Source organism: Ochotona princeps, chromosome 4, assembly GCF_030435755.1.
Source record: "Ochotona princeps isolate mOchPri1 chromosome 4, mOchPri1.hap1, whole genome shotgun sequence".
NCBI lineage: Eukaryota > Metazoa > Chordata > Mammalia > Lagomorpha > Ochotonidae > Ochotona > Ochotona princeps.
Window position 1 is genome coordinate 55,382,415 of NC_080835.1, and position 16,036 is coordinate 55,398,450.

At 45.4% G+C, this 16,036-nt stretch overlaps 2 protein-coding genes across 4 annotated transcripts in view; one reads left to right on the forward strand and one right to left on the reverse strand.

The window, feature by feature from the left end:
- THAP12 (THAP domain containing 12) overlaps positions 1–8,603 on the reverse strand; it is a 64,487-nt gene extending 55,884 nt beyond the window's left edge. Inside the window, exon 1 of one of the 3 annotated variants that reach the window (XM_058663611.1) lies at positions 8,221–8,598. In XM_058663611.1, the coding sequence (XP_058519594.1) occupies positions 8,221–8,309 (89 nt within the window). In that variant the 5' untranslated portion in view covers positions 8,310–8,598. Of the gene's footprint in view, positions 1–8,220 lie in introns of all 3 variants that reach the window. The other 2 variants (XM_058663610.1, XM_058663607.1) reach the window with 2 other exon arrangements.
- Positions 8,604–9,077: 474 nt separating this feature from the next.
- On the forward strand, positions 9,078–10,531 carry GVQW3 (GVQW motif containing 3). The gene has a single exon (XM_012928305.3). The coding sequence runs from the start codon at positions 9,108–9,110 to the stop codon at positions 9,630–9,632; it is 525 nt and encodes a 174-aa protein (XP_012783759.3). The 5' UTR covers positions 9,078–9,107; the 3' UTR covers positions 9,633–10,531.
- The last annotated feature ends 5,505 nt before the right edge of the window (positions 10,532–16,036 follow it).

Genomic DNA, 16,036 nt, shown 5'->3' on the forward strand with positions numbered 1-16,036 from the left:
GCCTGAGGTTAACAACCTCATTTTCAATTAAAGAAAATTTATTTATTTATTTGAAAGTGTTATTCATTATTGAAAGTTACTTGAGAGAAGGGAGACAGAGATTTTCCATCCACTGCTTCACTCCCCAGATGGCCTCAACTTCTCCTTGCTGAAGTCAGGAACTTCTTCCAGGTCTCTCACGTGGGTGGCAGGGGCCCAAACACTTGGTACATCTTCCACTGCTTTCCCAGGCATATTAGTAGGGAACTGGTTTGGAAGTGGAGCAGCTGGGACTTGAACCAATGTCCATATGGATGGCAGTGCCGCACGTAGTGGCTTTACCTGCCACTCCACAACAACAGCTCCACCTATACCTTCCCCTCTTCCTTTCCTTGGTTTGGGGATAAGCTCCACTGTGAGGATCCCCCAATTCTGGCCAAGCCTTGGCACCAGGCAGCCACCAAGGACAATCAAGGCTTAGGCAGTGGCTGCTGTTAAACTTTATTTTTGGGGTCAGTATGATGGCTGAACGGCCAAAAACTCACACTCCAAGTGCCAGGATTTCATATGTGTGCCAGTCAGTGTCCCAGCTGCTCCACTGCCAATCCATCTCCCTGCTTATGGCCAGGGAAAGCAGGAGGGAATGGCCCAAGTCCTTGGGACCCTGCACCCACGTGAAACCCTGAAGAAGCTCCTGACTCCTGACTTTAGATTGGCTCAGTTCCAGCTGTTGCAGCCACTCGGGGAGTGAACCAGCAGATGGAGGATATTTCTGTCTCTCCTTTTCTCCGTAAATCTGATCTGCCTTTCCAAAAATAAATAAATAAATAAATCTTCAAATACAAATAAATAAAAATTTATTTTTATTATATTTCTTTTATTTACTAGAAAGCAGAGAAACAAACAGGTACCCTATCCACTGGTTCACTCCCCAAATGCTACAAAAGTCTAGGACTGCGCCAGGCTAAGATAGGAGCCAGGAATTCCATCCAGGCTTCATGGGTGACAGGAACCCAAACAGTTGAACCATCACTTTTTCAGCTGTAGTTTTTCCACTTCATGGCAGTGTCCTAAGCTGAATTCATTACTTTCCTTTTTTTAAAGGCACAGGAGGGGCAGGTATTGTGTTGTAGTCAAGCCATTATTTTTTGATAGCCACCTGCTTTCCACATCAGAGCACTTGGGTTTGCATCCTGGCTCTGCCCACAAGGCCAGCCTCCTGGGCAATGGCTCAAGTACTTGGGTCCCTGTCTCCTACATGGAGAGTTGGATTGAGTCCTAGTCTCCTAACTTTGGCCCTGGCCCAGCTCCAGTTGTTGCAGACATCTGGGCAATGAACCAATGGGTGAAAAACCTTTACCTTTCAAATAAACAACAAATATTTAAAAGGCACAATAATGTAACTTAACTACATGCTTCAATTTAAATTATTCCTAAATAGGTATTTCTAAAAATGCACCTGTAATTTATAATTAGGAACTAAAAATACAGTACTTAATAACATTAACTATATTTATCTTAAATTGTTGGTTAATAATGTTAGTTAACCTGAAAAATAGTTGGGTTGGCAATGTCACCTTTTATCAATTTTCCCTACAATTCAATTACAGCAAAAGAAAATGGGGTTACAACTAATAACCCTTAAAGTACTGTTATTAACTCAATAAACATCTCTGGAAACGATTTCTTTGCTCTAATTAACTCTAGGTACAGAGAACAGCAAATTGTCAAATACAATAGAACTCAATACCAGATAGCATGAGGAAATCTGTTTTGGATAAAAGGTTATGTTGAAAACATGTTAGGTAAAATAAGTCAGTCATAAAAGGTCAATTGCAGTATGATTCCAGCTAAAACAGGCAAATGCAGGCCTGGTGTGGTAGCTGAGTTGCTAAAGTCTCTGGCTTGCATGTGCTGGGACCTCATATGGGCACCAGTTCTTGTCCCGGCTGCTCCACTTCCCTTCTAGCTCCTTGCCTGTGGCCTCGGATATCAGTTGAGGATAGCCCACAGCCTTGGGACCCAGCACCCACGTGAAACCCAGAAAAAGCTCCTGGCTCCTGGCTTCAGATCAGTTCAGCTCTGGCCATAGCAACCACTTGGGGAGTGAACCAGCAGATGGAAGATCTTTCCCTCTGTCTCTCCTTCAGTAAATCTGCCTTTCCAATTAAAAAATAAATAAATCATAAATAAAACAGATAAATGCATAAAGACTGAAAGTGTATGAGAGATTACTGAAGGTTAGAAAACAGCAAAAAGGGAAGTTCTTGCTTAACGGCCAGTTTTGCTGGAGTAATAAAAACGTTTTAGAAATAGATGACATTTCTAGTGTTGTACAACTGCACACTGACATTTAAAAATGGCTGGTGGGTGCGGTGTGGTCAAGTGGTTAAAGATGCCAGTTGGGATGTGTGTATTCCACAACAGAACGCCTGGGTTTGAATGCCAAGTCTCCCTTGCTGGGCTTCTCAGGCAGGCAGGCAGGAACTCTCTCTTATCGTGCTTTGCTTCTTACACAAATAAAAATGACAGAAAGTTAAAGTGACAATTTTCTTGTTTATTTTACCAACATTTTAGAAATATAATATGTGTGGGCCCAGCACAAATAGCCTAGCGGCTAAAGTCCTCGCCTTGCATACGCCAGGATCCCATATTGGCACTAGTTCATACCCTGGCTGTTTCACCCCCCTTCCAGCTCCCTGCTTGTGGCCTGGGAAAGCAGTCGAGGATGGCCCAAGGCCTTGGGTCCCAGCACCCGGGTGGGAGACCCAGAGGAGGCTCCTGGCTTCTAGCCTCGGATCAGCTCAGCTCCAGCCACTGCAGCCACTTGAGGAAGGAACCAGCAGATGGAAGATCTTTCTCTGCCTTTCCTTTCTCTCTGTAAAATCTGATTTTTCAATACAAATAAATATTTAAAAAAATGTAAATATGCCTCCCCAAATTAATCATACACTTTACATGGGTGACTCAAGCAGTATGTGAATTACCTCTCAATAGCAATGTTGAAAATAAGAATTAAGGTAGCTTGGCATGGTAGCCTAGTGGCTAAAAGTCATCGCCTTGAATGCGCCAGGATCCCATATGGGCACCAGTTCTAACCCCAGCAGCCCCACTTCCCATCCAGCTCCATGCCTGGGGCCTGGGAAAGCAGTGGAGGATGGCCCAAGGCCTTGGATTCTGCACCTGTGTGGGAGACCTGGAAGAAGTTCCTGGCTGCTGGCTCCGGTTCGGTGCAGCACCAGCATTGCGGTCACTTGAGGAATGAATCAGTAGACAGAGAATCTTCCTGTCTCTCCTCCTCTCGGTATGTCTGACTTTGCAATAAAAATAAATAAACCTTTCAAAAAAGTTAAGGTCAAAAGTTGGTCTCGAAATGTTCAAATGGCTGTTAAATAGAAAAGAACACAGACTTGCTTAGTGTGACAGAGGAAAATTCGACTTTTAAAGCATAAATTGAGGCAGATATCCATTCAATAAAAGATAGAAACAACAGTCAAATCTGCCCAGAATCCTCAGGTGTCTGCTAGCAATGCAGGGAAGTGTCCCTGGAGGTGTTCGGGATAACCCATGTGAGGAATACCCAAGGCTGTGTGAAAGCTCCAAAAACATACTGGTGGTGGAATGCAAATTCTTTTTTCTTTTTTTAAAGATTTATTTATTTGTATTACAAAGTCAGATATACAGAGAGAGGAGGAGAGACAGAGAGAAAGATCTTCCATCTGATGTTTCATTCCCCAAGTGAGTGCAATGGCCGGTTCTACGCGGATCCAAAGCCAGGAACCAGGAACCTCTTCTGGGTCTCCCACACAGGTGCAGGGTCCGTAGGCATTGGGCTGTCCTCGACTGCTTTCCCAGGTCACAAGCAGGGAGCTGGATGGGACGTGGAGCTGCCGGGATTAGAACCGGCGCCCATATGGGATCCCGGCGCATTCAAGGCGAGGACTTTAACCGCTAGGCCACGCCGCCGGGCCCCTGGAATGTAAATACTATCTACTTTTTTTTTTTTCTCAAGTAAGGGTCTTTCAAAATTTATCTATTTTTATTTAAAAAGAGTTTGAGAGAGAAAGAACTTCCATCTGCTGATTCACATCTCAATTGGCTAAAACAGCTGGAGCAGGACTGGTCCAAAACTAGGAGCCCGCAGCCTGCTCCAGGTAACGCAGGCGGGTGCAGAGGCCCAAGGCCTCGGGCCATCCTCCCCTACTGTCTTCCCAGGCCCTTTAGGAGGGATCTGGATTGCAAGTGCAGCCACCGGGATTCATGCCCATATGGGATGCTGGTGTCACAGGCAGAGGCTTAGCTTGATATTCCACAGTGCAGGCCCAATGAGGGCTCTATCGCACATTACATTCTCAAAGGGGATAATGAGGCCAAAACAAAGCATAACGGCTGATGGAATTCTAACATTTCAAAGGAGATTGCACAGTACTAAAATGTCCTTTCAAATCTGAGACTGTAAGTTTCTATAGGCTGTACTTCTATGTGTGAAAAGGGCATTTTTACTACACACCTGAATAACTTGTAATTCAAAATAGGTGGTGTCCTTTACTATGTAAATGGAATCTAAAAGAGTGTCCGTGGTGGGTAGGGAGGGTGGGGTGGGGGAAGAATGGAAATATTGGGGCATAGCTGGTTTAGCTACTGTGTGTGGCAGGTTTGAATCCCAAGTGCTCCATTTCTGATGCAGCTAATGCATCCAGGGAGGTAGAGAATGCTGGCTCAAGTGTTTGGGCCCTGGCAACAAGGGAACCCAGACAGAGTTCCAGGACTCTGATTCCGGCCTGCAAGTGTGTTGGGAATGAACCAGCACACAGTCTCTCTTTCCCTGCCTTTCAAGTAGGTGAAACTACAGAAAAATTAAAACTATCCAAAAAACAGTCACACTACAGGAGCCAGTGCTGTGGCACAGCTGGTTAGGCCTCCCACATTGGCATCGGTTTAGGTCTGGGCGATTTCCCTTCCAATCCAGATCCCTATTAATGGCCTGGGAAAGCAGCTGTCCCTGTACCTGCAGTGGGAGACCTGGAAGAGGCTCCTGACTTCAGACCAGCCCAGCTCCAGCCACTGAGGCCATTTAGGGAGTGAGCCAGCAGTTAGATCTGTTTCTCCTGTGTAAATTTGCCTCTCAAATAAGTCTTTCAAAACATTAGTACAGAAGAATATTTTTTAAATTACCTTGAACTAAAATTCGGGTAAAAAGGAAACAATGCTTAATGGAGAAGGCTCCTCTTCTTTGCCTGCTATTTCTGACTCTCCTAATGAACTGCACGTTATCAAACTCAAACCTTTGCGTATCAAAGGACATTATCAAGAAAGTGCAAAGAATACAACTGATAAAGATCTAATAACAAGAATAACAGCAATTCGTTACGCTCCTGAGGTGGTTTTTCCTCAGCTCCCTGAACATTATACACTCTGAATGCTGCCTCAGGGCTCAATCCTCATTCCTTTTGTAATGTAACTGAGAACACCTCGATCCTAATGTACAAGAACCCGAATCCTAACTTACATATCCCACAATTCACTCAAGACACTGTTTTCATGTGTGCAATTTTGACAGAGAATGCAAACTCACATCCACTGGTTCACCCTCACTGCCTGCAGCCAGGGCCAGGAACTCAATCTAGATGTACAACACAGGTGCTAGGGCCCCAAAGCTGAAATCATCACCAGCTACTTTCCAAGGTTTGCATTTGCAGGAATTGAGAATTGGAGTTGGGAATCAAACCCAGGCACTTCAATACAGGCCAAATGTCCACACTCTATTTTTAAAAACTAAAGTAAAATTCCATGACACAAAATTAGCCATTTTAACCCCCCCAAAATCAAGAGGACACTGGTATATTTAAAATATTATATAATCGTCACCACTACATAGCTTTGACACATTTCATCAACCAGAGGAAACCCTCTCCACATTCACACACTGTCCCCTACTCCCCCTTTGCTCCAGCCTGGATCAACCACCAACTGACTTTTGGTGTTCCTGGACTTAGCTACTCTGAGTGTTTCAGAGAAACAGTCATACACAGTCTTTTGGTAACTGGTTTCCCTCACTTAGCTTGTTTTCAAGGTCAAGCATCACTCTAGTGTGTTATCAGCACTTCACTCGTTTTTTTAGGCAGAATAACACGCCATTGTATTGACATGTTGTTTATCCATTTATGCACAAATGGACATTCAGGTTGTTTCCATCTCTTGACAACTGTACTAGTGGTCCTAAAAATAGGCGCATACTTGCTTTTTGTTTGAACACCAATTTGTAATCTTTTGGATAAACATTTAGGAGTAACTTAGTTGAGTCTTTTATTCTATGTTTGCCATTCCTTGTAGTTTTCATATAATTTCCCTAATAATTAATTGTTAGATATACGGGTGTTAACAATCTGTACCTTTTCTTTGGGAGAATATTTAAAGTTCTTGGCTCACTTTTAAATTGGGTTGTCTTTCTGTTTTTGAATTGTGATAATTCTTTATATACTCTAGGTATTAGGTTATCAGCTGTATTTGTGAATTATTTTCTTGGTAATATCCTTTGACAGACACAAGTGCAATTTTAATGATGTTCAGTTCATCTATTTCTCCTTTTAATGCATGTTTTTTTGGTTTCACACCTAAGAACCTGGTGCCAAACCCAAGTTCATTAAAATTTACCCATAAAGACCTAAATGGTTTCAGCTCTCATTCTGCCACACTTCTAAGACAGACATCTATTCTTGAATGTGTATCAGGCTTTAGAAACAAGACAATTCCCATGCCGAACTTTAGCATGTTCTTCCATCAAACCTGCTCTCTCCTCAGCTTTCCCTGTCTCAGAAAATACTTAGGTTAAATTATTATTTTATTGGAAATGGAAAAGAGTTCCCATCTGATAGCTTACTCCTCAAATGCTGCCAATGACGGGAGCTGGGCCAGGCCAAGGGGAGAAGGGATGGTAATAAAACCCACCCAAGGGGGCAGGAACTCACCTACTTGAGCAGGTAGTGCTGCATTAGCAGGAAACTGGGGTCAGGAGCTGGAGCTCAGGAACTTCGATGCGGGACACCAGCATCTTAGCAGTTAGGCTAGATGCTCACTTCTAAAATCCTCACCTCATCTCTGACCTCTTCCGCTCTGACCATCTACATGCAATTCATTAGCAAACCTTGTTGGTTTCAAACAGCATCTCACAGGTACCAATCTGGGCTACCGGGTCTTCCTGCTTCCACTTCTGCGGCCCTATAATGAGGCAGCAGCGAGGAAGCCCGTCAAAGGTTCTCCGCTTGAAGGCCGTCATCTCAGAATAAAACAGTGCTTCCTTCCCATGGACTACAATCTACTACACACACCCTTTCCAGTCTCAGCAAGTCAGCCTGTACTGTTTCCCACATGGCGGACCCCCTTGCCTACCGGTCTTTGCTCAAATTCACCTTTTTTAGTGAGGTCTTCTCTGATTACCCACTTAGGTATCAACTGCACTCCCCCGGTTACTAAGCACCCCCACCCTCCAATCGCTGCTGTATTCTTCTGTGTAGTGCTGAGCACCTGACACTCTGAGTCTTACTTACCTGTTCCCCCTCAAAAGAACGTAATCTTCAAGGTGGCAGGTGTCTCAAGGCATTCATCAGTACCCTCCCCCCGCGCCTTCAGATCAAAGCTCAGCACACAGTAGGCCTTCTATAATTCTCTGAGCTAATCAAGAGCATGTCATGTTATGATCACCTGCTGATGTCTGCTCTCTATGGATTGAGATTTCTGCAAGAAGTGACACCATCTCATTCACCTCCGAATCTCCAAGTACTTAACGTCCATGCTCAGCACATAGTAGGCATTTTACAAAAACCCACGAGCGATGGTGGGAACATCCCCAATGGCTCGCACACAGATCCCTACGCTATCCGGCCCTAAATACGAGCTGTCAGGGCAGGGGTCCCTCACGCGTACCCTCCGCTGCACTGTCCGCCTGAGAACCAAGTGCGGAATCAGAACGGCGCGGTGACAAGCTGGGCAAGCGGGAACACACAGCGCGCGGGGCGGTGGCAGGGCCGCGGTGACCACCACCTCGGCGTCCAGATCCCTCTTCTGACAGCTCAGAAGGGAGAGCGCCCCGTGCCGCCCCAGCTGCAGGGCACCTCGGCGATGCGGGCCCCGCGGCCACACGTGCTCCCGACCAGCCCGGGCGAGGCGGACGGCGGCGCGCGGTGCCCCCCTCGGGGTCCGAGCCTGCCCCGGGTCGGCGGGAGCCGGGCCGCCGCCGCTTACCTGGCCGGATCCCGCGGGAACCTGAAGAAGGCCAGGTCGGACTGCGTGCTCTTCCGCGTGCAGTTAGGGGCAGCGCAGAAGTTCGGCATCGTCGCCCGCCCGCCGGCCGGCCCGCTGCTCCCCTCCCCGCCTCCTCAGGGCAGCCCAGCCCGCCCGTCGGGGCCGGGGAGGGGAGCCAGGCCGGCCGGCCGGCTCGGCGAGGCCGGCGCGCGGGGGAGGGGCGGCGGCCGAGGAGCCGCGAGGGGCAGGAGGGGCGCCGCGGTCCGAGGCCGGGCTGGGGACGCGGCTCCACAGTGCTGTGAGCGGCCTGGAGGATTTACCGCCGCCGCCGCCGCTGCTGCACCTCCCGCCCGCCCGGGACGCTGCCGCCTCCTTCCCACAATGCACCCCGGCGCCCGGAGGTGCCCTCTCTTCCCTCAGCCTTTCCTCCGCCGCCTGCGCCGCAGCGGGCACGCGCAAGGAAGTGCGCCTGCGGGGTGTGGGCTGCCGCAGTGCGCCTGCGCACAGCCTGCCCGGGGGGGGGGTTGGAGACGGGAGTGCGCGTGCGCGCCTGCCTCCCCGGGCTCTGAGCAGGTGACTTCCCCTGTCGGTTTGGCTTTTCTTGCCTGGAGGGTGCTGATTTCAGGCAAACGTGCACGTTACGCTACCGTGGCGTCTCTTCTCTGGGACTTGTGTCAGAAATCGCCCTAGACCTTGAAAGGCCGCAGAATGGGGATAACGTTGGTGACTGGCGAGCTCCCGGCGGTGATTTAGTGTTTCCCAGCTCCACAGTCCCTCGTCGGCCCCGTTAGCTTCTAAGAACCCGCCGCCACTGCAACCTGGGGGCGCCAGTGCAGTCAAGCAGTTACTCTGTCTTCCACAGGAGCGACATGGCAGCTCTGTAGAGAATGATCCCTCTGGTTTCCTGTCACAGTCGTGGCCCGTTAGCGTCCCCGAGTACCAGAATGAGTGGTCGCTATTTGGAACAAAGGCTTAGTATAAAATTTTGCGTGAAGCTGAACAAGTCTGCAAGTGAGACCCACCATCTTCTGCAACAAGCTTACGGGGACGAAGTCATGTCCAGGGCTCGCGTTTTTGACTGGCACAAAAGATTTAAGGAAGGGCGGGAAGATGTTCGAGACGACGCCCGGAGTGGTCGTCCCGTCACCCACCGGACCAAGGAAAACATCCAGAAGGTCAAGGACTTGGTTTGTTCCAACAGGCAGTTAACCGTAAGGATGATGGCGGAAGAATTAAATTTAGACAAGGAAACGGTTAGACTCATCCTGAAAGAGAACTTGAACATGAGGAAAGTTTCTGCAAAAATTTTGTCAGAGATTTTAAAGGATGATCCTAAACCTCGCGAACTTGGCATGCAGTCTGCTTTTCCAAAGGAAACTCGAAAACATGGCTCACACGTGAGGAAAAGGTAGCGAGTTCTCACATGTGAGGAAAAAGTAGCGAGGAAACGTGGCATCGTCTCCACCAGGAGGCTGGTGAGGAAATGTCAGGGGCTGTTTCCGGGTCAGGTGTCCCCTTCCCTGCCGACCAGCTTCTGAAGGCTTCCTCTCCAACAAGCCTTCCCAGCTGAGCAGCTCAGGACGGGTTCGCAGTATGTTGAAGGGTGTCTGAAGTGGCTCAACCCGAATGAAGCAGCCGCCTCGCTGGGAAGCACCTCCATCTGATGGGTCTTGTCTGCCACTCCTCCCTACAGGTCTTCACTCTCCTTACTTCCTCTTCGCTGGACCATTGGACTGTCTTCCTTACTGTTCAATCACAACCTGAAAGAACCTTAGGCTGTTGGCTTGCAGAACGTGCTTGCTGTTACATTCTTTTGCTTAACGAGTTGGGATCGCTACATCTCCCAAAACTTAAGTTGTGGTGACAGTCCTGTTGCTTTGTTCTCGACGTTCTGCCCCCCGGGGCATCACGCCAGTGAGAAATGGGTCCAGGATCTCCTGCATTCTATCCCTCTGTGCCCAGGGAGGCATGCTCTGCCCAGAAGACCCCTAAAAGAAGCCCTAGAGTTTGAGCCTGCTTCATGGTCAGGGCCCTGAGGTATGGTACAGAAGCCAATGGTATACTGGCCTAGTGAGCAGCGCTGAGCAGAAGGGCTGAAGTGGCCCAAATCATTCAGTGAGAGTCCCTAAGAACTCAGATTGACCACCAGTATTGACCTAGAAGACCTACCCCTGCCAGAAGGATTAGATTTGTGTCATCGTAGTTTTGTGCTTTGGATCCCCACTTATTTGGGAATTCCCTTTGCTGTAAAAGAAGAATCTGGTTCTGGAACACAGAAACCAGTACACCTGGTGCCAGGCTGTAATGTGTGGGAAGGCCAGGTGACTCTAAATTAAAGGAGTACCTACTATTTTTAGAACTGTGAAATTACAATCATCAGAGACTAGTAGGCTGGGCCAAGTGTTTTTTTCAGTGGATCTATGAGGAAGTGGGAGACAGAGGGTTATGAAATTAGGGAAAGCTTCCCAGCAGGTGAAACAGCATGAGACTTTGAAACTGCATAAGCAGAAAATAATGACACCGTCGGCTAAAATAGCAAAGTGCAAAGGGAAGATAGTGGTGTTGCAGAAGATGAGCAATTTGAGATAACTTGCTCCTTCTCTAAGTCTATGCCAATGGCTTGCAAATTGCTTCCCCTGTGTCTGTAAGTAAGTTATTAACCCACTTATTTGATTATGATTGTTCTATAGAACCCCATGGGGACAGTCTACAAATTCCAGTTCTCACCTCTTTCACTTTCCTGAAGTAAGATTTTTCCATGTAAGTTAACACTTTCCCATGTAAGGCCACACCAACTGGAAACATCTCAAAATTTGGTAGGAATGCAGGAGGAAGTGGAGGAGGTAACAGCATTCACAGTGTTAGCCAGTGTCTGTGATTTATCCAAGGAGTTTTACATATAATGTCTCCTGTTATTTAACTTTTAGGGAAATAGTGCCATCTCTAATGGTAATATTGGTTGATAGTAAAAGCCTAACAAAAGTTAAACATTATTATCTTTAGGACTGCTCATTACCTATCTTTATTGCATCAAAAACAGCACAGGTTCCTTGTACCTGTCAGTTTGGAAGTATCTTGACATCTAGACTTTGTCCCATAAGTAAAAGAAAAAAATAAAACAAACAGCAGCTTATAGATTTCAATCTATTTAGGAATCCTAGGCATTCCATTTTAGGACCTTTAAGTCTTCCAAAGCAAGTAAGACCCTGCACTTTGGGAATACCTGTAACATCTTAATTGCTGAGTCTCATTAATGCTAGCTTAAACCTGGTGGTCAATGTTGTGCAGATTTGTATGTTCCTGGACTCAGGCCGAGATTTCATAACAATACCTGCAGGCATTATGTCCAGTCTTATACAGTGCAGGGATTCTGAGAGAGCTGATTTCTAGATTGGAGTTTAGCAATGCTGCTGGAAGATAGGTACTAGAGCAGCACTGGCCCAAACAGGATTTGCATGCAGCAGCTGAGAGCAGGTCATTAGGAATGTGAATGTAAGCTGTCCTAAATGGCTATAATGAAAAGGACCTAATATATTTTCTTAGATCATGACATTACCTATTTGTAAGCTTTTCAAAGATGGCAGGATGCCTCAGATTTAGGGAAAATAAAATTACTTGCCTAACAGTTGTTGAGAGCAAACTGTTCTTACTTGGTTGTTCAGAATTGCTGAACCCAGGGTTAGACCATGTGCTCCTAAGAGAACAGGAGGGTTCTTACAGAACAGTGCTCCTTATGTGCCCACCTGTAACATCCATGTTGTTGCTGACATCAGTTCTCTGGCCTTCTTACCCCCTGGTCCTATAGCGTCCTAGATGCAGCCGTACGTCACACCTCAGGCTGCTGTTCTTGGCTCTTCTCAAATGCCTCAGTGACTTCACTGCCAGTTTGCTCCTGTCTCCTGGGTGCTAGGTTTTCTGGTCTTCAACTCCAGCTCCAATTGATGCTTCTGTCCACTGTGATATGCTGAGCTTTGAGTTGCCCTTTTCGTCATGATTTACAATTTGATTTGAAACCTCTCCCTAGTGTTGGGTTCCTTCTAGACCCCACTTGAGCCACTACTGAGTAAGGTTATTAGCTTCTGTAGCCCTGGCCCCTACGTTACCTTCCTGTCTGCAGAAGTGAGGTGGAATGATCTGGGGAAGGGATGGTTCTTGTTCTTATTTTTCATAAGGCATCTTTGGGAGAAAAAACCCTCTCTCCTACCTTAGCCATCATTCGTTTCACCCTCAAAAGGCAAGAAATATTACCAGTTTCCCAAGGAAGCAATTTAGTTACTTTCTGTACTGAGAGTCACAAAACTTTATCAGAGTTGTAGGATCCAAATCACTTACTTCTAAGAAGTGGCTTTTTCCTGATCTCACTGCCTGTCTCTTTGTTCCAATAGTAGGAAAACTGGTCATCTTCCATCCTTGACCGTTATTCCCAAGTTTCCTACAGTCAGACCTTGAAGCCATTTGGTTTTCCAGTTGATCTTCCCCACCTTGACTCTCATCCTATTTCCATTTGAAATCCATATGGAATTTGTAGAGCACAGCTGTGATTTAATAGACATCTTCTAGGACATTATTTCCTCAGTGATTTTGATCTAATTCTCCCTTCCATTGCCCCTTCCCATTTTGTCTGTAAAAATGATCAGAAAGAGAGAGAGAGAGAGAGAGAGAGAGAGAGAAAAGGAATTTCATAAAAAATCTTTAACTTAGAAAAATACATGGGTGGTTCTGCAGTCTTGTGAATTCTACAGTGAGTTCTCACTGACATGTCATTATTTGGAAAGAATAAGTACATGGAGCCTATTTTCCAGAACCTTCCTTTCAGATCCATTTCTTACATAAATCCAGACTTGCCATTGGAGATGCTTGGATTAAATCTCAATGCTACATGACTTGAGACATCATGGTTAGGGATCTGCCACCATATCACATACGCTGCTCAGCTTGCCTGCTAGTTGCAGACATGATCACATGAGCATATCTCTGGGCTCCCTGGTGTTGGTGTTGCCAGGGTCCACACCGCTCAGCATGCCTTGCTTGCTGAACTATTCATTACCCTGTGCTCTCCAACAACTTCTTCAGTCACTTCAGCTTTCCCAGATTTCTGCCAGGTTTTCATTTCCTATCCAAAGCAATCATCCTTTATTTATGACTTCTGTAAAGTAAATTTCTGCTTACCAGATCCATGCAAATACTATCCAAATGGTATCACTCTTTTCCCATTATTAATAGCCAAAACCAAAACCCCAGAGTGGGGAGCTTTGTTGCCTCCAGGGACCCACTTGGGACTAGTGCAGGGGTCAGCAGACTCCTGTAAAGTTGGTGTAGGCCTGTTGGGCTGTGTGGCCTCATTCACAACCACTCAGCCTTTTAGTGCCAAAGCAGACACAGCTAATACAGAAATAGGTGAACATGGGTGTGTTCCAATACAATTTTATAATTGGATACTAGAAGGTGAATTTTTCACAGCTGGAAAAATATTATTTTGATAATTTTTCCAACCATTAAATATAAAAAAGCATTCTTGTAGGCTTAATGAAAACTGACAGTGGGTCAGATTTGGCCCATAGGCCATAGTTTGCCAATCCCTGGTCTGATATACATAAAATGTGTATATATAAAAATGACATCTTTTTCCATCAATAATATTCATAATGGTAAATTGATCTGGCAGTGTCACACAAAGTAGAAACTGTTGAATATTGGAAGGACTATTTGCGGAGCCACTTGAGTAAACGACCATATTCCATAACACAGAATAAACTACATATTGTTTTTGACTAAAAATGATATCACACGAACTATCACCTATGTATTCCGTATAGTACCTCAGAACCAATTTGGCAATACTGGAAATGATTGCCAATTGCAACCATCAGCAATAGAATGAACTAAAAGTAGTTTCAAAAATGCCTTGCTTATGTGCAGCATATGAATAAGTTTTTTTTTTGAAGATTCATTCATTTTATTTGAAAGGCAGACAGAGAAGGAGATCTTCTATTTGTTGGCTCACTCTTTAAATGGCTGTATTGGGCGAGATTAGGCCAGACTAAAGCCAAGAGCCAGAAACTTCTACCAGGTCTCCCACATGGGTGCAGAGACCCAAGCACTTGGGCCATCCTCTGATGCTTTCCTACGTGCATTAGCAGAGAGCTGGGTGAGAAGTGGAACAGTCAGTACTTGAACTGTTGTGCACATGGAATGCCAGTCATGGCAGTCAATGGCTTTACCAGCTATGCCATGTCATGCCACCATCCTCTTGAATAAATTTATTACGTATTAAAGTGTCTAGAGGAGACAAAACACTGAATTGTATTAGTTTCATGCTTGTAACAAAAATTATACTTGTGTATGTATGTGTATATGTATATGTACATTTTGTACACACGCAGATAATAGATGTGACCTTTGCCACGTGTTTTGAGCTATGGTCATGATGCCTATTCAACTTGCAGATATATATGCATATATACACATACGGGTGCTGATATAGGTAAGCACATTTATTTTTCTCTTAAAGGGAACTTGATTGGGTCAGCAACATTTAATCTGATTTTCTGAAATTGTGACAGAGTCTCAGAGTTGAACAGATCTTTACAAGAGCGTCTGACCCAGCCAGTCATACTTAAACCAGGAATAACCAAGCTCTGCAACTGCTGAAAGACCATAGGAAAAAAGATTCTGTGTTAATTCACTCAACAAATGTTTATTGAGTGGTTGTATGTGCCAAGCACTGTCCTGTGTCTGGTGGACAAAACAGACGCAGGTCTTAGATTTGACAGTTTGACATCTAATTATGTCACCCTTCACTCTTGCAAAACTTGTGTTCCATGTGTTCACACTAATTCGTTGTTAACTGCGTACCTGGAAATAGGTATGACCTTTGCCACATGCCTTTGTGTTGTGGTCATGATGCCTATCCAGCTGCATTCATAATTCGAGAACTGTATATTCTGCTCTAAGTTTTATTATCCTTTAGGCAGACCTAGATTGGTAGAAAAACATGCTGGCAATGTTGGAAGTGTAGATTGGCAACGGCTTTCTGAAAAAGCAATTTGGCAGTATCTATTAGGAGCTTTAAAAATGTTTATATCCTCTGATCCTCTAATTCCACTTCTGGGATTCCGTCCTAAAGAAACAGTCTAAAATGTGGGCAGCATTTATACTTAACAATCCAAAAGTCCAACAGTAGAAAATTGGTTAAATAAATTACAGTGTGACTACACAATGGGCTATTATGCAGTCACATTGATGGTTATGAAGAGTGTGGCAACACGGCAGAATGCTTGTAAGGCTAAGTATAAAGAGTGATACTTAAAGTTGTATGTCTAAATCTCGAAAGTTTTTTTTCTAAATGACTGGAAAGAATATCTTAACTCTGAGTAGTTGGATTATGAATGTTTTTAAATTTTTCTAGGTTTTATGCTTTTAAAAAATATTTTTTCACAATACTATTACATTTATTATGAGAAACAACAGTATAAAAAGTTGCCGGTGGAGAGGCTGAGCCCACCTCATCAGTTTGGTTTGTGAGCAGCTGTCTGGCTAGGCCAACCTGGAGGCTATGTGATGGATAACTGTGTCGGAGGCAGGAGTGGGACATAGGAAGGGAAAGGACCTGGCCCAAAAGAGAAGGGGAGGTGGTCAGAGTCCCTGTCAAGGACCTCAGGTTTTCATGAGGAGATACCTGGAGTGACACTGTTGCTGTCAATTGTTGTTGTAGTCCAAACTAGATTTATATATGTTCCATAATTCCATATTGTAGAACAGTAATGCATGGATTTCTTTTCTTTTTTAGGATTTATTTATTTTTACTACAAAGTCA

Coding starts and splice junctions, on each gene's coding strand:
- GVQW3 (XM_012928305.3), top strand. CDS start 9,108: ATGATCCCTCTGGTTTCCTGTCACAGTCGTGGCCCGTTAGCGTCCCCG.